General features: G+C 35.2%; 1 protein-coding gene across 4 annotated transcripts in view; it reads left to right on the forward strand.

The window, feature by feature from the left end:
• Positions 1–17327, forward strand: part of crlf1.S (cytokine receptor-like factor 1 S homeolog) — a 77406-nt gene extending 60079 nt beyond the window's left edge. For 2 of the 4 annotated variants that reach the window (XM_041579946.1, XM_041579945.1), the window contains 4 exons: positions 1571–1728; positions 3340–3508; positions 7274–7452; positions 16591–17327. In XM_041579946.1, the coding sequence (XP_041435880.1) occupies positions 1571–1728; positions 3340–3508; positions 7274–7452; positions 16591–16623 (539 nt within the window). In that variant the 3' untranslated portion in view covers positions 16624–17327. Of the gene's footprint in view, positions 1–1570; positions 1729–3339; positions 3509–7273; positions 7457–16553 lie in introns of all 4 variants that reach the window. The other 2 variants (XM_018243702.2, XM_018243701.2) reach the window with 2 other exon arrangements.
• The last annotated feature ends 4610 nt before the right edge of the window (positions 17328–21937 follow it).

Here is a 21937-nt window from a genome sequence, read left to right on the forward strand (position 1 = left end):
ATGGTAAAAGAAAATAAATATACAGGTATGCCTTAAATTAACTGTTTTGTTTAAATTAAATAATTAAACCTAGAAAAGGTTTAATAAAAGAAACATCATATGAGATCCTTTTTCCAGAAACCCATTGTCCAAAAAGATCCACCTTATGGGGTGACCTGTTATCCAGAATGCTCGGGACTTGGGGGTTTCTGGATAATGGATCTTTCTGTAATTTGGATCTTCATACCTTAAGTCTACTAGAAAATCATGTAAACATTAAATAAACCCAATAGGCTGGTTTTGCTTCCAATAAGCATTAATGAGCTGAAGATGCGGAGAAACATGGAATTATAGTGCTGAAGGGATTTATATATTTATACAGAGAGTTAAAAGTTCATGGAAATTGAGCATTTTGCCACCCATGGGATTTTTAGCTTGTGGGCAGGCTGCAAAATGTTGCATAAAATTTCTTTGCATTAGCAATAATGCTCCCCCTGGGTGTGTCAAATTGTTTGACCCTTCATGTGCTATTACCATAATGTGGGTAAATTGTGCTGTGAGATACACCGAAGGGCTGCTGTTGATGGACTGTTGGCTTTATTAATTTCAAATGAACTATGTAACTATGTATAATGATCGTTATTTAACTAAAATAATGATAATATATGGCAGTACTTAAAGTATGCAACCTAGCACCACCTCTCCCATCATCCCAGTTACCTCTATGGGGAAACTCCCTTCAGGACAGTCAATCAGCAGAAAACATGGGGAGCTACTGGGGAATCTTTGAAGGTATAGATCATCCCTGCTAAAGGGCTGTAGTTGCCTTGGGCTGGTATAGAAGCCCAAATCATACTGTACAACATTTCTGTCCTACTTCTTTAGTTAAGCTTTAGTTCTCGTTTGAACCTCCATTTAACACAAACAAGCATAGACAGAGGATGATGATTGTGAAGAGGCAACCAACAGGGCCTATGACTACTTAGTCTCAACTAAAGATAGATTCATTAAATTTAAAATCCTACATCAACTCCACTTAACCCCACTCCGATTATTCTGTATGAAAAGGAAAGACTCACTCCAGTGCCCCAAATGCAGAGCCCCAGAGGCAAACTAACTTACCTGGCAGTGTCCTTGAATCCAAACCTTTTAGGTCCAGACTCTTGCCTAAAACGTAACTGCACAATCTGTTATACCCAAAAGTATGCTCCCTCTGATACAGCTCACCTATGCTGCAAGAGGGTACTCCCAGAAATATGACTTGGTATGGCGAGACCTTGCAGAATCCTAGGGGTACCAGGGTAAAAAGGCAGTAGATACTCTAACCCACCACTCCTGCTGCCTGGGGGAAACCTGCAGTGTTTTATTGTTATGCAAAAATGGGGAAAAAAAACATTTGGGAAAAAAATTATGATAACATACAAAAAATACATCACACTCTTAAACAGGGGCAATAAAGTTCCTTCTTGAAGCTACATGACCTTGGTCTAAAGCATGTTAAATAATCTTAGAATCAAATATATTATCAACATTATTCTACAGTTTGATCTTTTGCTCTTTGTTTTATGGTGTTCTTGGCTTTTCATTACAGTGACCACAGACCCACCATCAGATGTCCATGTGAGTCGAGTTGGTGACTTGGAGGATCAGCTAAGTGTGCGCTGGAGTTCTCCACCTGCCTTGAAGGATTTTCTCTTTCAAGACAAATATCAGATCCGCTACAGAGTTGAAGATAGTACAGAATGGAAGGTATGGCAAATTATATGTGGTTATCTGCTTTGTGTCGCTATTAGTGTTTCACTTAAATAAGGTTTTTCATTTAAAATGCAAAAGGTGATGTTTTATTTAGGTTAATTGATATAAAAAAAAAAACAGCAGCTATAACATCTGGAAAAGAGTAAGAGAAAGTACTCTCTGCATAATGGTATGGACCTAGCTGAATTCTGAATTATCTGCATTAAAATGGTATAACAGAACCAATATAGATTTGACATTTGATGAGATAAAGAACATTCTAATACTGAAACTTGTTGGAGGACAAGAGGTTAAAGGAGCAGTAACACCAAAAACTGAAAGTGTTTTAAAGTAGAAGAAAAGTTGGTATTTACTTGGGGGTGCCAAAGCAAACTTTAACGATAAAGCTTGTTATTTGGTTATACTGCACATGAGTCTGCCCTGGGAAATTTGAAGAAAGAAGAAGAAGGAAGCTGATCACTCCGTGGTGCTCACTGGAAGAATCCCCAGACCAGTGCAGTTTTCACCTGATAGGAGCACTGGCCCAGGGTGTCAGGTAAGTATACACAATCACTTGGGGGTACCTAACTTTTGGCACCCCCAAGTAAATATGCTTTTCCTTACATTTTAAAGGAAAAACAATATAATATACTGTTGCTCTGCACTGGTAAAACTGATGTTTGCTTCAGAAGTTCTGAAGAATCCTGTTGTATTCTACAGTGCTTATCTACTATCAGCTTTGTATCTTTTGCCTTTTTTCCTTTTTCAGCTTTGAATGGCTGCCCCCCATGGCTACATAGCAGCTTGTTTATGTAAACTATAGAAGAGAACCTGAAGCAAAAACCCCATTTGAACCAGTGCAATGCAACAGTTTCATTACTTTAAAACTCATTAATTTTTGGTGTTACTGTTCCTTTAAGAGATGGGAGCTTTGGCCAGTATAGGAACCCAAGGGGGAAACAGTTAATTGTAGTAAGCTTGGTGGAAAAAGAAGCATTGCTTACACACAAAAAATGGAAATGTTAGCTATTTTAACCTGACTCTATTTGGAGCAGCATCCTGTCCTCCCATCCTGTCAGTTTGAGGCTAGTGTGCAGGGCTTTGTGTTGGGGTAATGTGGGAGGCTTTATTATGGTGGCCATACATGGGCCAACCAATACGGTTTCATAAATGATGGGCCTGCAGGCCAAACAGATGGATATCTGGATAGATAATGCTTGATCCACTAGGATTGCCCAGATGGTAAAGCAGTGTAATTCAAACTGCTTGACCATATCTCGGCATGTATAGCCCAAAGCTGGGAGGAGCAGGGAATGCTTTCAATAGTTGGGAGTGAATGATATTCCATGTTCTCTTTTCTACCTTCTTGGGTACTGGTCCCAGGACCTAGGGGTCGTAATGAGGCTTACCTTGCATTCACTTGTCTATCTTAGGCGGTTAGCTGACATGGCAGGTGGCTTGTTCACTTCTCTGAGTTTTTTTGGAAAGCGTTCCAATGGCAAGTGTTTTATGCAAGCTAATACATTGCCTTTATTCATTATTATGTTGATTTTGAAAATAGAAAACTTACACAATTTTGAAGTAGTACTAATAATAATAACAGCATGTGTCTAATGTACATTACAGGTGGTTGATGATGTGGGTAACCAGACATCCTGCAGACTAGCTGGGCTGCAGCCAGGAACGGTGTATTTTGTTCAGGTCCGATGCAATCCATTTGGAATTTATGGCTCTAAAAAGGCTGGCATCTGGAGTGACTGGAGCAATCCCACTGCTGCCTCCACTCCTAGAAGTGGTGAGTTTACTAGTTTTCCTATTACACAACTGTTATAAAGCTGTAATACTGACTTCTTTATGATAAAATGTACTAATCATTATCACAGCTTAAAGGGAAGTTTTCAATATAAATCTATTTATGTCAGAGGAAGGCATTCATCAACATGAACATAAAATTCAGGTATTTGTAACAAATTAGGAGCTGGAATTCCACAGTAGCTTACTGCTCAAAACATTAGGCCACGATCTAGCCTAACAAATGTGTGTTTTTCTTAGTTTACACATGCTACATGAGTTGATTATTGTTGCAGCTAAATGTTTATGATAGTCAAATACTATTGAAAGAGATGTGAACAGCCTTTTCTTCAGTGCTCCCTTGACTCCAAAATGAAATAATTTGACAATAAAAGTCTTCAGTAAATAATTCTGTTGACCTGTTTAAATACATAATACATTCTGTTTACTAATTTACGAAATCATATGGCAAAGCTGTTTTGGGCTTCTGTATCACAGTATAGATGTCTATCCCCAAATAGTTTTTCTACTTGTGCATGGGTTAGCAAATACTTTTGTGAGCTGACAAAAACAAAAAAATGTGTGAATTTATGCAGTAGAGAACTGTACAAAGGAAATATTTTTTATACTGCCATTTTTTCCATGAACTGCTTTTACTACATTGACCTACTGTATGTATACCATATTAGTACCTCTTCTTTAAATTAGCAAACGTAGTCTGTTCTGAGATCTATCAAAGCGGGATATAAGCAAGCTCCATAGTCATTTATTTAGCCACACACAACTCCTTGATGTGCACAGAGATGAGCAGAGCACTTTTGGCTGAAATGAGCAGAAATTCAACTCTCATGTTTCCTTTAAAGTGTTGCAAAATTATTTTGCAGCAGTTACTCTGCTGAACCTTTTAGAATGGCAGAAGATAAACCTTTGAAACGACTCTTTCATTTCCTATAATCCTTTGTCTTGTGACAAAGTAGGATTTTTTAACCAAAAAATATGGAACTCCTATATGCTGTTTTGTTGGACCTGCTGTATCATCAGCAGGTCCCACAAAACAGCATATAGGAGATCAATATTTTTATCATACGAAGGATCCCAAACTCACTGTTAATTTCAAGTCTTTCTTAGTCTGCTGGTCTTATATTCTAAAAGTCTCCACTGCATTGCCAGTTTTAAAGTATTGATGTAAAGGCTTTATAGGGCATTTAATCAATGAAGATATTCTGAACAAACTTTTTGCTTACTTTTAGGCAAATCATTTTCATTGGTTTCCTTTAGTTACACACATAACAATGACCTGGTGTTTTGTGCCAGTATTATCTTGTTCTATCTTTTCTGACAATTCTGCGTGACTAGGCTTTGACTGTATGTATAGTGACATAAACACTGACAGAGACTTATACGGCAGCTTGCTATCTTCTTTTCTTTCAAAAATGGATGATGTTTGGGGATAGTTGGCCGTACAACATAATATTCTACAGACTGCTCCCTATCCTAGGCAGGAATCTCTTAACTATGTTCAGGCACCTGGTGTTCTTGCAGAAAAGCCAATCCCTGAATATTATTTCCCAGTGGGGAAATACCTCTTGTTTCTTTATACGTCATCTAATGCCAGCAGATTTCAACAGCCCTCTGTTTCTTATTTATTAACTGATCTCAGTGTTATTATTTTTCCGTTTTTTATAATCCTGGATATAAACAGGATTTGAAGAAAACAGCTCTGCTAAATCCCAGGCCAACATAATATGAATTATATATATATATATATATATATATATATATATATATATATATAATACAGTGCGTGCGTGCGTGCGTGAATGTTTATGTATTTCAGTTTTTCTAAAACCAAGTTGCTGAAACAATTTAGAAAAATTTTTTTTTTGACAGACACTCTCCAAAAAAGACTTTGCAATTACATCACTTTTTTTCCTAAGCTTTGGAGAAGTTTTCAACATCAGCAGAACGAATGTGTAAACTTCCGCTAATAAAAATTGGAAAGAAGGATTTAATGGATACAAATGTCTACTTGTGGTTTAGAAAAAAAGAAACAATACTGAATTTAGTTTGAAATATCATTTATTTATTTGGGTGCCCCAGATCTCATCCCTTCTTCTTGCTTTGCCATTTCCCAATCAAAATTCTTCAGTTTATATCAATCACTTCAGTAGCTCTAGGAAAATAAAAGGACTTTGCATACACTAAGGGGCCCATTTACTTAGCTCGAGTGAAGGAATAGAACAAAAAATACTTTCGAATCCGAATGGTCGAATATGGCTACTTCGACCATCAAATTGGCTACTTCGACCTTCGACTACTACTACGACTTTGAATCGAACGATTCGAACTAAAAATCGTTGACTATTCGACCATCCGATAGTCGAAGCACTGTCTCTTTAAAAAATTCCTCAACCCCCTAGTTCGCCACCTAAAACCTACCGAGGCCAATGTTAGCCTATGGGGAAGGTCTCCATAGGCTTCCTAACAATTTTCTCATCGAAGGAATATCCTTCGATTGATGGATTAAAATCCTTCGAATCGTTCGATTCGAAGGATTTAATCTTCGATCGTAGGAATATCGCTAAATCCTTCGACTTCGATATTCGAAGTCGAAGGATTTCAATTCAGCAGTCAAATATCGAGGGTTAATTAACCCTCGATATTCGACCCTAGGTAAATGTGCCCCTAAAAGTGGACCTGTCACCCAGACACAAAATCTGAATAAATGAAATCCAATTTCTGTTTTTATTAAAGCATTCATAGCTGTTGTAAGCTCATTTAAAAATCTCAGCTGTCAATCAAATATTGCCTGCCACTATTTTATGCCTCACTTTCCATTCAGCACTTCCTAGATGCCACTGCTCTCCCCACATTCCCCCGTTCTCTTCACCATTTAATTGTGTAGCCAGTGCATGGGGACGGACATCAGGTCCCCCATTCAGGTGCACAAACAAGATTCTGAGATGATGCAAGACTTTCCTTAATAACAGTGTCCACAAAATGGCTCCTGCCTGCTTCATTATACTAATCTAATAAAAAGGCAGCCAAGTTTGGGAGTTTTACTTTGAAAGCAGCTAGTAAGTTGCAGGTAAAACTTAGTCCCTTTGTAAAATGTATAATGAAGCAATAGAATTCTTAATGAATAAGATGAAAATTAAGCGTAGGACTGGCCAGATATGGGATGACTTTGATGTAGTTGGCCAGCTTAAATATATTGCAATATATGGACAAACAATCCCTGTTTTGTTTAAAGGGTAAGGCATTTTTCAGTAGCAGTATGCACAAAATGTCTCTGTCTTAAATATATTGATAATGGGTTGAGTGCAGAGGACTCTTGTATTTGTCTGTATATAGATGGATGGATAGATGGATAGATAGATGGATACATAGATAGATAGATAGATAGATAGATAGGACTAAGGACTGAAACATAAATACATAAATATAATTATTTAAAAGGTAGCAATAACAACAAAAATGTAACATTACAGAGTAACAATTTATTTGATTGTAGGGGTCAGTGACCCCCATTTGAAAGCTCAAAAGAGGCAGAATAAAAAGGCAAATTATTTCAAGATTCTAAAAAAGTGAAGAATAAGTTGCTCAGAAAACTTCATACAGTATAATATGCTGTAAGTTAATATAAAGGTGAAGTACCCCTTTAAACACAGGTAAAAAACTGTACATGAGAAGAGATAATGATTGTCTAACCCACTTGTTCACACACCTCTATACTAAAATCTTCACTCTTAATTGTTGTGTTCTCCAGAAAGAATAACTGGTGTATGTGAGCCAAAAAGTGGGGAGCAGAATTCCACACTGCGACGAGAGCTAAAGCAGTTCTTTGGATGGGTCAAAAAACATGCATATGGTTGTTCCAACCTCAGTATCAAACTGTATGACCAGTGGAGGGTGTGGCTGCAGAAATCACACAAAACACGGAACCAGGTAGGTAAGGCACTCTTTAATATTCATTTATTTTTACATTAACACTCCCAGAGCTACATTTAAGATTCTTGTGATGAAAGAGGCTCTAATTCTGTAAAACCACTAAGGGGATAATACAGTTTTATTGATTAATCTCCTTTCTTAAGATTTGTTGCTCATTGGTATTAATGAAAGCTATAAATGTTGGTCAAGGATCCATTTCTTTATAATTTTCTGGGACTCTAAAACAAGTTTAAATCAATTTAAATTAAAAAAAGATTGTCTAAAAATATACCCTAAAAGTAATTTGGATTGTGTGTTAACTGAAAGAGGTTAGACAGTCCAAGGACAAAAGAAATCCTCTGTACTCACTTATATCAATTTATTAAACCACATTTATACAAACTACTAAAAAAGAAGCAATACAGGCATTGTTTGCCCATATATTGCAATATACTGTCCATTGAATAATAATGACTGGGAAATGGTTGCCCTTTCATTGGAAGCTACAGGGATCACCTGACAGAAGCAGGGAATGATAGGTGCAGAGAATATGATTACACTCCCCTTCATGTTCTAAAATATGCACTTGGAGACTTTGTAAACACGTCCCATAACCTTCCAGTATTTCCAATGTTTTACCACTCCTTTTCCAAGAATACAGCTTAAAATGTAACAGAATGTCATAGTTTAGGTTGTTTAATTAACAAAATCATACTTTCTTTGCAGCTGGGCTTGGCCATTATTTCCATGGTAGGAAAAGCCTTTTTAATCTATTTAGTATGAGAGGAATGTATGACAATATGTGATCATGGCAGTCCTGGTGTAGGTACAACCCTATTTATTAAAGTACTTATCTCTTAAAAAGGGGGCATAAATTAATTAATTTTTGTAGATATAATGTTCTTGTTAATAATACTACTAATTTATGAATTATTATTATTATTATATTAACGATGTTGCAGAGCACAGTTTTATACTGTGGTATTGAAACCAGCAATGCTTTAGTGACTGCCCTGGGACACTCTTTCTCTAAATAAAACCTCCAACTCTATTTATTTTTATGATGTGAAATAAAAAGTCATATTTTGAAATCCATTGCATTTACCTATATTTGTTGCTGTGGGAACCAGATGTTATGCCAAATTCACTGGGTTATTGTTGGTGAGAAGTGCCGTTTATGGTTGTGGGAGAGCTATTTCACCTTTTAAAAACGTCTTGTATATTTTCATTTCAAATTTCTGATACATACCATTCTCTAATTGCTGCCTATAAACACATGAGGCCTTCTCAGAGATGAATACCCCACAATATACATGTTTTTATAAGACCATAAAGACCCATGTTTCTGGGATGTTAAGCAGCTACCCAATAACTCTTGTTTATATAATGCACTTTTCAGTGGTTAAAAGTGCCATCCCAAGTTGCTGGCCAAACAAAAAAGCTTTTAAAACAGAATTTATGCAAGTACGGTCCATCCCACTGTTTTGGAATTCAGTTTGTTAACCGAATAAGACAATATCCATGATTGGTCTTTTAAATTGTTAAAATAAAGCAAGCATGGAAGGTCACTTCAGAACGTTATGTTCCGAGGGCCCAGTAATGCTTCATGTATTCAAGAAATAAAGGCAAATATTCCAGGTGCAACAGGTTTGTTCAGCTACAACAGAACTTCAGGATAGATTTAGATATGGCTTCCTCACTTTGTACCTTTTTCGGCCTGTTTGCACAACTATAAAAATGATTGCAGGAAAACTTAAATTCCCAGAAATAAAAAAAAAAACATTCCAGATGTATCTTATTGATAATCATCAGTTCAGCGGATGCCATCTGGATGCCCTTGTTTGAATAAATAAAAAAAATGACTCAACCAGAATTATCTAAGGGATGTTTGTGTGTTTGCATATGTGCGCACAATGTAAATGATATTACAGAGCGTTCACACAGATGGTTTCTTTTTACAAAGGTTCAGCTCTATTATGACATCATTTTAGACAATGTACTGAAGATATTGGAGTCAGAAAAGTAAGGTGCAAATTATTAGCGACTCATTGCCTGTTTTTTTTCACCAGCTGAAATAGATTTTTAAGTTTGCCCTATCATTGTTTCTGGATTTAAAGCCTCATGCTGAATTATGTAGCTGTAATGTCATTAAAAAGTGAAAAAAAGATAGGAAGGTATAGGTGTAATGAACAGCAAAAAAGAGTTCTCTTGACTGTAATGATGTGAAATTCACATAATCAAGATATGGAATTCCCATCTGAGAAACTTCATACTCAATGATTCATCTTTTGGGGTAATAGCATATTTGGATGGATGCCTTCCATGCAAGAAAGGGCATATCATGTATCTTTAGGATTATTAAATGAGTTGTAGTTCAAGGCACTAGCTGATTTATTTTGCAGTTGGGGAAGAATTTATTTTGCTCTGTCAAGTTAAGAAAGAAAACTTTGATCCTCTTCTGGAGGGTTCTGGAAAGGTTATATTAAATCTATTTTCAATTTGACTCATCATGTCATGTTTATGTTTTTGGCCAAGAGACAAAGTAAAACTTCCTGATGCCTTATATATATTATATATGGCATGTTGTAAAATATAACAATATTAGTCATATTGACAATTTGCAAATTGTTACTTAGGTATAAATAATATAAACATATTTATCCAGTTATCCCAAGAGACCCTCCTCTCCCCTAATTGAGACTGAAGTCCATATAAAAAAGAATGTTAATGTTTTTAGTAGCCTTCTTTGTAAATACTGTACTTTGTTTAAACAGAATAAACTTTGAGATATCATAGGAAAATCTGCAATGAGGCTTAACAAATTGGTCATATTACAGCTTTTACTTTGTTTTAATCTCTGGAAATATAGTCATTTGTTTAATGAAGTTTGGCAAATCTGTTGAGCTTAATGTGTTTTCTGAGTCCCTTGCCATAAAGTGGAGAATCTGGAATAGCAAAGATGTGGGGAATATTTGATACTTTTCAAGGGACTCTGAGGACAGTTTTGCTGTGATTAATGGGATGTTTCATTTCACAAGGCTAATTTAGTTACCATGTCATATTTGCTTAAAAATGCAATGACATTTGCTGCAAAAATATAGTGAGGGCAAAATAATAGCGCTAGTAAATAATAAAAATATAGGAAAAAGCAAGGAGAGCAAAGAGCTTCAATACACCTGATGGTTTTGCAGACTCTAACCAGACCTTTGAGGGTAATGGAATTTTTAAAATGGTGAATATAAGCTCATAAAACCCATACTGTTTCTTTCCTGACGGTGTAATTTTTTGGTATATACACATAGGTATTTGGTTTTATTTTATTATCCATTATTTAAATAGCACTGACATACAGAGCATTACCCAAAGCTGCCTCTGCTCCAGTGTAGTTTACAATCTAATGTCTCTATTACATTTACACATGTCCTGGTCAATTTATCAGAATCCAATGAACCTAGTATGTTACTACCTTACATCTATTTTCATCATTTAACAAGCATGTCCAGGACAGGACTGCATCATTTTTATATTTGCTGCACTTTTACTTCTTTAGCAATATGCTTTAGAATATGTTGAGCTATTTTTCTTAATCATTATGCTATTGTAGAGCATATGGACTTATATTTGAATAATGGTACACAGTCAAAAAAGGGGCTCATTTTCCATGAATTATAGTCTCACATATCCTGAGTAATTGTTTTATTCTCAGTAAGTCAGCATCTATAATTCAGCACCTTGGAGGACAGTAACTGAACAAATACTCTGTGTAGTAGCAAAATGAAGCAGAGATCTAGATCTACAAATAGTATCACTCAAAGTAGACATCCTGCTCACATACAGGTATGACATTTTTTCAAATATGTGTCCTTACATGGATCCAGATGATAGTTTGGGATTAATGGTGTTAAATCCATTAAAGGCAGTGCAAATATATTTTAGCATTAACATTATTTTTAATGAAGAGTCCTGGACAGGAACTAGTAACTTAGGAACATTCCATCCATTTCAAAAGGCTCTTGGCTTTTGAAACAGGGTTGACGCCTCTTGGCTTATTTGTCAATAAAAAAAAATATTGCAGTATTAATCTAGTTACTATGAACCTTTATGTGTGGGAATGAACTGGTAATAGAACATCCACAACTGAATTTATCGGGCAATTGGGAGGAAATATTGGAGGAGTGTAATGTAAAGATGCCAAGAATAGAAGTCACAGTCAGTCATGTCTGGCCCATGTGGTGCTCTTTATAAAACATTTATTCTGAAGTTAAGCTTTAACATCAAAAAGCTACCTTAGATTCTATCAACTGGAATTGTAATTTTTGTAATTGTTACATCTTTTAATTATTTCAGTTTAATAGTAAAGGCTTTGTGTAGCATAGCTATGGAGGGAGCATAGCTTGTAAGTGTGCAAACTTTGTTTTCAGCAAGGATTAAGCAGTTCTTTTAAACTGTGATATTATAAAAGATGTATCTAATAATGAGAGGATGTTTTAGTGTTAATGCAGCCACAGCTATCTGAAAGACTAGTTTATTGCATTCACTTTGATCCCAAGCCAAGTTGTGATCATTCTTGTATGTAATTGAAACCTTGTTTTAAAGTAACAAACTAATCTTGTATTTGCATCTAAATAGGCAGGGTGTTGTCTTACACCTTTAAGAATGGTTCACCTTCAAACATCTGGAGCAAATAAAATTTGTTTAAAAAATAGGGTAGTGTATCAGTGATAGCATTTCTAATGATTGCACTAACAAGATCGTTGGGTCATGCATGCCATTGCATGCCATTTTTAATAAACAATCAGTATACATCGTGCTTTCTTTTTATCCTTCAGTCAGTGAGCTTTTCTGGTTTCATTGCTGGTTTACAGTATTTGTGCAATTCCAACAGAAGAAAGGTTAGAAGAGACATAAGTAAAAAAGGAGCTTTCAGTGTAGATATACTGTATATATCTCTCCCACAATAACTGAGGGTGCTTTTCAGCAGGGCTCTTTTTCTCATTGTCTTAAAAATGACGATAGGCAAAGCAATATAAAGTGGCCTTGTAAGCTATTTTTTTTTTAAATATTCAGTGCATTTTAAGTTAGCAAAAACATTTATTACGCACAAGTAGGCCAATCAAGCACCAGGAGGGTGTGGGACTATTGGAGTCAGGTAAATTAGTTGATGCAAATAGCATAAGTTAAGGTTTTGAACTGTTTTACACCAGTTACGAACCATTTATTGAAGACTTCCTTTTCCAAACCCAATTCAATACGCTTACGATTATAGGTGACTGCTTTGCTCATGTGAAAGTTCAAAAGAGATCAAATCATTGAAAGTAAACAAAGGTCCAGCTTATAAAAGGAGCTTAACCCATATCACCTCTCCTCCTGCAATAGAAGTAATCAGACATTGACCTGGATGGGTATTTTGGCACTCGTTTGGACTTTTATTGTACTTTTTTCTGCAATATGCTTTGCATTTAGTATGGCTTTTAGAAATGGCCTGGAACATAATATTTGTACTTGAATAGAGAACTGGCCGAAGGATGGTAAAAGGAACATTTTCTAATTGAACAAGTGTTTTTAGTTTGGTACAACAGGGGTCTGCCATTGGTTCTTTGCTTTTTAACATATGAGACAAGCAGGATGCTGCCACTTTGATTTGAAATTGTAGAAGTGGGCAGCAAATGAAGTTATGCTATGTATACAATAAAAGGAAGTGTGCTGTTGGCATTCTTCATTGAAAAGGATTTGGTGATTTCTGTGGATAACAAACTTTAGACAGTGTCAGTCAGTGGTTACTAAAGCAAATAAAATAAATAAAAATGGGCATTAACTTGAAGAATGAAAACATCATTTTGCCTCTTTATAGGTCCCTGGTAAGGTCTCACAATCAATATGCAGTGCAGTTTTAGACTCTAGTCCACATAAAGGATATTAATAAGTTGGAAAGAGCGCAGCATAACTATGATATTATGGGGTCCATTTACTAACAAGCAAATTGCGAATTTTTTTTTTCACAAATCACAAAAAAAATTGTGGTTTTCCTATATTTCTAAAAAGCTCGAAAACATCGAGTAAAAAAATAACCAAAGCCTTTCATGCCAAACTTTGCCAAGTAAAAGTTGTCCCCATAGGCTAACATAGCTGTAGAGGACAATGGGAGGAGCGCCAATCCTATTAGACCATTTTAAAACCAATTAGAATAGGTTTTCAGATTTTTTTTGCTATGAATTGTCTGGAAAAACTCAAATGTTTAGAGCTTTTCGTGGTATTCTGATTTTTTTCGGATAGGTCAGCAGTTTTTATGTTTGTACTTTTTATGATCAGAGCAATAAATTCAGTGAAATTGTGGTTTTAGAGTTTGTGAGTGTAGTTGTGGTTTCCAAAAACTCAACTAAACCTCTAAAATACGTCTCCATGTGTATTGGCTACATTTGGGGTATAGAAAATGCACTGGTTGGATGGGCTCAGTGTTTGTGCTGCACCATTATTGCTGCACCTGCGGGAACCTGAGCATTAAGAATGCTGTTACTTGCAAAATAATGCAATAAAACCACATCACCCCCCTTTTGTGAACTGTCCCCCGTTCATGTTTGCCTATGCCTTCTAAATTACAGTCTTGTTTACAGGCTTATTATCCTACAATTTTTTACAATGGGATGCATTGTTCTATATTTATGTTGTTTGTCATTTTGACCCTTAATGATAGCTACAATATCAAAAGTAAATTCATTAACACTGTAAGAATTTGTCAAAAAATTATTGGAGTTTTAATCCTAAACTATTAGGGGTCTTCTTAGAAGACTGATGGAAACATGATGGAAATAGTTCATACAAGTGCTGAAATTATGTCCTAGACAAATTAAATAAGTACTTACTTTCATCAGCATGCTTTGATAATGATATTGCTCTACACCTGCATCTGTAGGCCACATGGTTTAAATTAGACTATTTGAGATTGAGATCTGGTTGTCCTTCCTCTAATTGCTATTGATAAGGAACTTCCTGTGATTTTAAGATTTCAGCTCTTTCAAGAAAAGTATTAACTGTAGCCTCGGGCAAGTAGATATACATATGTTTTTATTTATAATTTCCAAAAATAGACTATGCAGAAAAGAGACCAAGAACCATACTAAAGTCATGAATCCAGCACACACCAGCTTCATTGAAAATGTAAGACAGTAGTTATCACCACAGGATATTAAAACATTCCATCAAAAACAGTGGACTTTTCATTAGAAGGAATTCATTGTCTTAAAAAGAGTCCTTTTTTCACAATCAAACCTTGATTAAAATACCTTTGCACGGAATCATCTTCAGGTCCTTGAAATCTCTCCCACTTTCTATTTAATCCAATAGGAGTTGACCAGTTGCTAAATACGGTTCTAAAAATCCCATAGGGATAAATAGAAAGTGGTGGGGAAGTTTTCCTGTGGTGAGCTTATACATCTGCCTCAAGTACCCAAGGTTCCCAGTCTCTGCTCATGTTAAAAGGGATTATTCAAATTTGTAAGAAAAAAAGTGTGGCTGTGGGGAAAAAAGGCTGACAAAACCTGTGCGTCTTTTTTAATTAAATACTAGCTTATTCAAGAAAAAAAAAACATAGCAAAATGTTACCACGCATATTTTTTTGCAGAAAAAAGGTAGCATGCCAGCAGAAACCATATTATTCCACTAATTTTCCATAAGGCTGAAAATCTTGAATGTTTTGCATTTTATTTTTCTTTAATCAATTCTAACTTTTCTAGACTTCTAGAAAATATTTGCATATTTAATTTTTGAATTTTTGCATCCATTTTTTTCTTGAATCAAAAGCCAATTAGATTTTTTGATAAATCTGCCCCTAAATGTTCATTCAGCTCACTGGCAATGACTGACAATAATCATAGCCAAATATTTGGTATTCTGATGAAGAACAGCACACTTTTACAAGTTCTTAAAGGAGAACTAACCCCCCCAATAAGGAAAGCCCCATCTACTACCCTAGACAGCCCCCTCCCTGCTTCCTACCTGCATAGTGCATTATTCCAGAAAGTGTCCCTGGACAGCATGCTCACTTATTTATGCACAGTAGCATAGCTAAGCTCATGGGCTCCATCTTCCAGGTCTTCGAATTTTGAAAAATCTGCCCCTTAACATGAGCAGAGACTGGCAACCTTGAGTACTTGGGGGCAGATGTATAAGCTCATCACAGGAAAACTCCCACGCCACCTTCTATTTATTCCTATGGGATTTTTAGAAGCGTATTTAGCAAATGGTCAACTCCTATAGGATTATATAGAAAGTGGAAGAGATTTCAAGGCTGTAGAAGCAGGGAAGGGGGACTATCTAGGGTAGTAGATGGGACTTTTCTTATGGGGGTTTAGTTCTCCTTTAACTGTATAGATTCTACAAAAGCCTGGGTGCAACCATTTCCCTATCCCTGCCCACAACAAAAGTTCTTATCTGTTTATAGTGAGCACTTGAAGTTTTTTCCAAAACATATTCCATTTTTAGAATAGTATTCATATGGGCGAGTTCACCATTTCTAAAAATCCCATAGAAATGAATAGAAAGTGTGTGAGTTTTTTTGTGGATTAAATAGGACTGCAAATTACTTTCTGAGTGTTGTAATTCTAATTCTAAAAAATCCATTTTGTTTGCCTTTATAAAACATAAATTTGAAAGTTGACCTTAGCTCCGCCTTTCTTTAAAAACAGGGACATTTGTTCAGAGCTCCCTATCTACCTACAAACGAACCCATCCCTTCTCTCAGCAACAGCCTTTGAACAGCTCATTATCAGGGGCTCCCCAGACAACTGCTTATTAGTTTGATCAGCTCCTTTGCAGTTTCTCAGGATCAGAAAGGGAAAGTGAAAATTACTTTAATTTATCATTAGTGCCAGAAATTACAAACACCATAGGTATTTCTTAAAATAATAGAAACAAGTATGTTCAGCAAAAGACCAATTCCTGCAGTTTATAGTAACTTACCAGCAACATTTTTGAAGAGGTATGAAATAGGGCTCATTATTATTGAGCTATGTAGCTTTAAGTATATCACTGGGTGTAATGAAAACAGGGGAGCAACATTAACTTCTATAGCAAAAGGTGTTTCTACTGAAAAAGTACCTTGAAGATGTTTTCTATGCTTTCAGGTTCTACCAGGTGATAAGTTATAGCATCTTATTTCAGCCGAGAAAGAGAACACAAAAGAGACGAAGCTGAAAGCTTAACGCAAGATGGCAGCCAAAAACGAGCACCGCCCTGGAGAAGACGTTTAACTACATCTTTGGCAACCAGGCGAGGACCTTTGTTTGACAAAGACAGGCGAGCAAAAACGAAGTCACGCATTTTGGCATAAATGTAAATAACATTAAGCTCCTGAATTCATGGATTGAAGGTGACCAAATAAGCTTGTGGAAGACTTTTTTTTAATATGGTTATTTTTCAGTGCTTCATTTGAAGTCTTTAAATTGTATTTTTTTATTTAAATTTGTAAATGTAGAACAATTTTGTAATGCCTGCAGATGTACTTTCTATGTTCTTGTAAGTCTAGAATCTGAATGTTCTTTGTAAAGCCTTCTTCGAGTCTCCATTTTTATAATTCAATGTCTTAATGTCTTTTTTAATGTTTACTTCCTCTTGCAAAACAATATTGTTTTAAAAAAATACAAGACATTTGTCCTAGAAAAGAAGCAGTTTCTGAGGCTGTGCTCTCTCTTTGCTAACACAAAGAAAGAAAGGATTAACATTCCATTGGTTAAATATTTGTTACTTACTTGGGTCGTTGAGGAGAAACTCTTCAGGATCACAGTATTTTTTTTAATCTTGATCTGTTTTTACTGGGCTAAGCATATTCACTTAAAAGGGTTGTTCACCTTTGAGATAACTTTTAGTATGATGTAGAAGGTGATATTCTGAGACAATATGCAATTGGTTTTCATTTTTTATTATTTGTGGTTTTTGAGTTATTTAGTTTTTTATTCAGCAGCTCCTCTATTCAATTTGCATCCAAATTCCCCTAGCAACCATGCATTAATTTGAATAAGAGACTGGAATATGAATAGGAGAGGAGCTGAATAGTAGGATCAGTAATAAAAAGTAACAATAACAATACATTTGTAGCCTTACATAGCATTTGTTTTTTAGAAGGGAGTCAGCGACCCTATTTGAAAGCTGCAAAGAGTCAGAAGAAAAAGGCAATTAACTATAAAACTATTAAAAATAAATAATGAAAACCAATTGAAAGGTTGCTTAGAAGTGGCCGTTAAACAACATAATAAAAGTCACCTTAAAGGTGAACTACCACTTTAAACATGGGATATGGAAAAAAGGATTTTCAATTGCCAATGACTTCAGTAGTATAACAATGTAATGCTCTACCACTAGAGAAGCCGGTAAAGGCAAAATAGGAACAAAATTGTTTTGGGTGTACAGTAGGAATTTTAAAAATATTTTATAGTAAAACTGCACTGCAACTCAGATTTTTCTTTTGGAACTATGGTATAAGAGTTCTTTTACTGGAACTAAAGTCTCTCATCTTGTCCTGACAACCTATTGCTGTTTCCATCTTGTCTCATAGCAGCAGCAGACCTGAAAATGTTCAACCCAGATATGCTCTGACTATAAGCTTTTATAGCAGAACAAACACCAGACAAAAAATTATTCATATTTCATCTGAAATTCCAGTTGAGGTTTTATCCACCTACAGCTATTATTTGATCATTTAGAGGGATGGTTTGATTAAAGGGAATAAAAAGTAACAATAACAAAACCATTGTAGCCTCACAGAGAAATAGCTTTTGGCTGCCATGGTCAGAGAACCCCATTTGAAAGCTTGGAAGAGGCAGAAAAGGAAGGCATATAATTTAAACCTTATTAGGAAACAGTTTTGTAATAGGATCTTTGGGATCAGGCTTCTATGATCAGTGCAATATGTTTTGATCTGAGTGTATTCTTCTGATGAAGCTCGAATTAGAAAGGCAACAATCGCAATAAAATTAAATGAAATTCACTGAAATTTACAATTCAGCACTTTGAGTAAAATGAGCAATACAAAGGCTATAGCATTATTTTGACATAACAATCCTTAGGTGATCGACTTTTCACCACACAAAACTTTTTCCCTAGTAGCCCAATCAGTTTTACACAGCAGTGCTTTTTTGTTTTACAAAAGAAATAAAAGATATATTTTAAATTACTAAGGATTTGACTGTTTTATTTTTAGTTTTTATTTTCTCTTTTACTCTGGTATGCGATTTAAATGTATTGATTTTTCGAAATGCAAACTGCACAGATCTATTTTAAAAATAACTACAATCTCTACAGAGTGGCAGCTCGTAAAGAAGAACGAATCCATCCAGCTTATCCTTACAGTGGAAAATCCATAGATAAGTTGGTTTGACTCCATAACACTGTACAGTTTTGTCATTGTGCAAACGGGAACATAAAGCAAACTAATGTTCCTTCTTTTTAAAACAATCATTCCCTGGTTTCTATATGTTTAGATTTTTTTCAGTAATGGATTTTTCTAATAAATAGACTGATAAATAGAATCAGTAAGGCTTTCAGGACACTTTTAGAACTGCTCGCACCCTGACCCTCAAAGTACCAAAAAGCGGATTTGTTGAGAAATCAGAGAAGCTAACACAAGGGCTAGAGAATACAGGCCAACATGGCATAGTACATTGAATATACACCCGTCATTATCATTTGGTGGTGAAAGTGCTTCTGGGTTCACCAGCTAGCTTTGTCAGTATCCACTAGCAAATGTGCAAAATGCGTGTACTAAGAGTTAGACATAATAGGGGCATATTTGTTTTGTATTTCAATTATATAGTTATTTTTGTTGCTAGTAACTGATAAATTAGAATGAAGGAGAAAAAGAAAAATGCAGAAAAAGAAAAAAGGCAAAACTTGAAGAAATAAAACAGGCAAGAAAGGGAACAGACAAAAGTGGGGTCTAAAATTCACATTCAACAACTGGATGTTGGTGTAGTTCAGATACAAACAGATCATACTTTATATGCACAATTAGTATTTTCCAACCTGGGTGCTGAGATGTTTGCTAAAAGAAGTAGGTATTTATTTGTAGTTGAGTTATTCCATCTGTAGCACTAAATATTATCATGGTGCTGAGATACCAATGATAATCTCACTTGTTCTGGTAATTAGCTACTCATACAACCAATTATCGAGAACACTGCTACATGCAGTGTTGGACTGGCGACAGTTTTAGCTAGAGTATTTTCAGATTTTGATTTTTAGCAGCTTCAGAGCATAATGAACTACATTATGTTGTTTATCTACAAACTTTTTGAAGCAGGCTATATATGCTTTATAATTCTAGTTTCAATGGATGCTGGGAGATGGCAACCAGCCAATAGCAAATAATAAAATTATCAAAGAATAAGCTAGCATGCAAATAATCTTTTGGCTGTCAGAAAATACTGGCAAATGTAGCTCATCCCCAGTGCAATAGATCCCTGAATTATTTTTAGGTAATTGCTTCTCCCTAATATTCTAAATTACAATAACATGTACTAGATTATTATTCAAGAGGGGCACAGCAGCCCATCTAGTTTCTGTATGGCAAAATTAACAGTGGAAAAACAGCCTACTGGCATAATAAAATTCAGTAGCTTGGCATGCTCTTGACTTGCCTCTAAGAGGGGTTCCCCTTCTGCCAGTGCCACCTCCTAGAAAATTACACACAATAGCAGCTGTTAAAGGAACTTCTTTTTCATCAGGGTGACTTATGTAGTCTACATAACCTGTCATCATGGTATACTCATTGCCAGCACGAGCTGCGTTTAGTGCAGTAATAAGTAGAATTCCTCCTTCAGGCAAACTTTTCCTATTATATTAATAATTATGATTTATGCCTTTAATGTGTGCTTACTTTCTCTATAGCAACCCTCTATGAATCATTTCAAGCATGCAAAAAAAGTCACAATCTTCAGTCTTGGGCCCCTATATATATATATATATATATATATATATATATATATATATATATATATATATATATATATATATATATATATATATATATATATATATATATATATATATATATATATATATATATACACACAGTATCAAATCTTACGATTCAAGGGTTTTTTTTATATCAAAGTTTTTATTGAAATTTCAATGGATCATAAACAGAAAAGAACAGGGTACAGAAGGAAAAAAAGGGGGAGGGGGGAAGGAGTCACACATCTTCTTCAATCCACTATGGACATCTATATCCCTGTGTAGGTACTCCAAAATAGCTTTTACTCTTTTTCTTTACTTGGCTAAGAACAATTGCATTTTACATACATCCTATTATGGTCTAAGTAACCAATGGAAGATGGGCTAGAGGTACCCTGCCTGGCTCATTTACAGAGTCTAGTGCCTCAGCAATAATGAAATAATAGTAAATAATTATTTAACAATAATAAATAAAAACTAATAGGGCTATATGGAACTCGCTTATACAAAAGAGAATCATTTAAAGAAATTGCCCTTAATATTACAAATTGCTCACTTTTATCCATGGTTCCTTGGTGCAGGGTAGACTCTTGGTTCTCTGTCTTTCTTTATGGAAACACTGTAGAGAAATAAATGATTTTAAAGGATTCATTCTTAAGACCATTTTGCATTTAAAGTGCATGGCCCCACAATGTTTGGTAATTTATGAAATTCGGGAAATGTAGGGGAAAAAACGCTAATAAAAATTATTTCTCTTATGTAGGGGAAAAAACGCTAATACAACTTATCACAATAATGCATGTTATTGAAATTACAGGGTTTGATTTTAAACACTGAAAACAATGTTAATTTCAGGTCAATGAAGAGATAACTTTCCACTTAATAGTTACCATTGTCCAGTTACAGATTGCTTCATTTGTTATAATCAGTATCAATCGCAGCTCATTAGCAAAATTCTGATAAAGGACTGAAAAGTTCTGTTCATATTTTTGTTCCACTAAAATTAAGCGAATCAGCACAAAAGCCACAGAACGAAATCCTTTTTTACAAAGGAATTCATTAAGATAATGTTCGATTTTTATCAGAACAGTTGGATTTTTCTTTCCGTTCCTTTTATTCCCTTACTATTTGTATTTGAAGAAGATTTGACTGATTGGGCCTGTGGTTTTAATTATCCTTCAAGAGTGCACAGAAACTATAAATACATTTCATATGGTTTGCATTACATCAGATGTATCATAAAGGTACTGTTTATAAAACATTCAGTTAGAGGAAAACTAACTTGTAGAAGAATGTGACAGTTTAGGGGAATGTAGAGTACAGTTGTCATGATGCAATAATAAATAAACTCTTGTGTGTAGGGCACCTCTTCTCCAAAACCAAAACCAAGCTGCGCGTGTGAAAATCACATTGTCTTATTTATAAGCATTGCTGATTTTCCATACATATAATTCATACATAATACACATGAAAGCATGAGGGAGAAAATAATGCGAGTTAACTCATGTTTTTATTGCACATGTTAAATCAGTGTTCAGGTACTATATACTGTATATATAAT

The sequence above is a fragment of the Xenopus laevis genome, chromosome 1S (genome assembly GCF_017654675.1).
Source record: "Xenopus laevis strain J_2021 chromosome 1S, Xenopus_laevis_v10.1, whole genome shotgun sequence".
Lineage (NCBI taxonomy): Eukaryota > Metazoa > Chordata > Amphibia > Anura > Pipidae > Xenopus > Xenopus laevis.